Here is a 550-nt window from a genome sequence, read left to right as displayed (position 1 = left end):
TGCACTTGGCCTGGTGTCTTGTGCAATAGCGGCTCCGTCTGGGGACTGCAGATAGAGAATTTGGAGCTTTCTGGTTCTATAGACATTGAGGCATTGTCGGGTTTGACATCCTTGAGGACTCTAAGCTTCAGGAACAACAAGTTCGGAGGGCCATTCCCTGAGTTCAAGAAACTCGCTGCTCTCAAGTCACTTTACCTCTCTAACAATCAATTCGAAGGAGATATACCAGATAATGCTTTTGAAGGTATGGCGTGGTTGAAGAAGGTCCATTTGGCACAAAACAAGTTTACTGGTCAAATCCCGACATCTGTGACCAAATTGCCCAAGCTTTTAGAACTGAGACTTGACGGGAACCAATTCACTGGACAAATACCAGAGTTTGGACATGAGCTGCACTTGATAAACCTTTCAAACAATGCATTAACAGGTCCAATCCCTGAGAGTCTCAGCATGATGGATCCAAAGGTGTTTGAAGGTAACAAAGGCTTATGTGGAAAACCGCTGGAAACAGAATGTGATTCTCCTTTTAAAGAACTTCCTCCACAACCTG

At 44.5% G+C, this 550-nt stretch overlaps 1 protein-coding gene across 1 annotated transcript; it reads left to right on the top strand.

The window, feature by feature from the left end:
- Window positions 1–6: 6 nt before the first annotated feature.
- LOC109131815 (pollen receptor-like kinase 1) lies at window positions 7–546 on the top strand (the record flags this gene model as incomplete). Its single annotated transcript, XM_019242994.1, has 1 exon — window positions 7–546. A coding segment is annotated over one exon (540 nt), but the record flags the coding sequence as incomplete, so codon positions are not given.
- Between the last annotated feature and the right edge of the window lie 4 nt (window positions 547–550).

The sequence above is a fragment of the Camelina sativa genome, unplaced genomic scaffold (assembly GCF_000633955.1).
Source record: "Camelina sativa cultivar DH55 unplaced genomic scaffold, Cs unpScaffold05632, whole genome shotgun sequence".
In the NCBI taxonomy this organism is placed as follows: Eukaryota; Viridiplantae; Streptophyta; class Magnoliopsida; order Brassicales; family Brassicaceae; genus Camelina; species Camelina sativa.
Note: the sequence above shows the minus strand (reverse complement) of the source record. Positions and strands in the feature narration are given on the sequence as shown.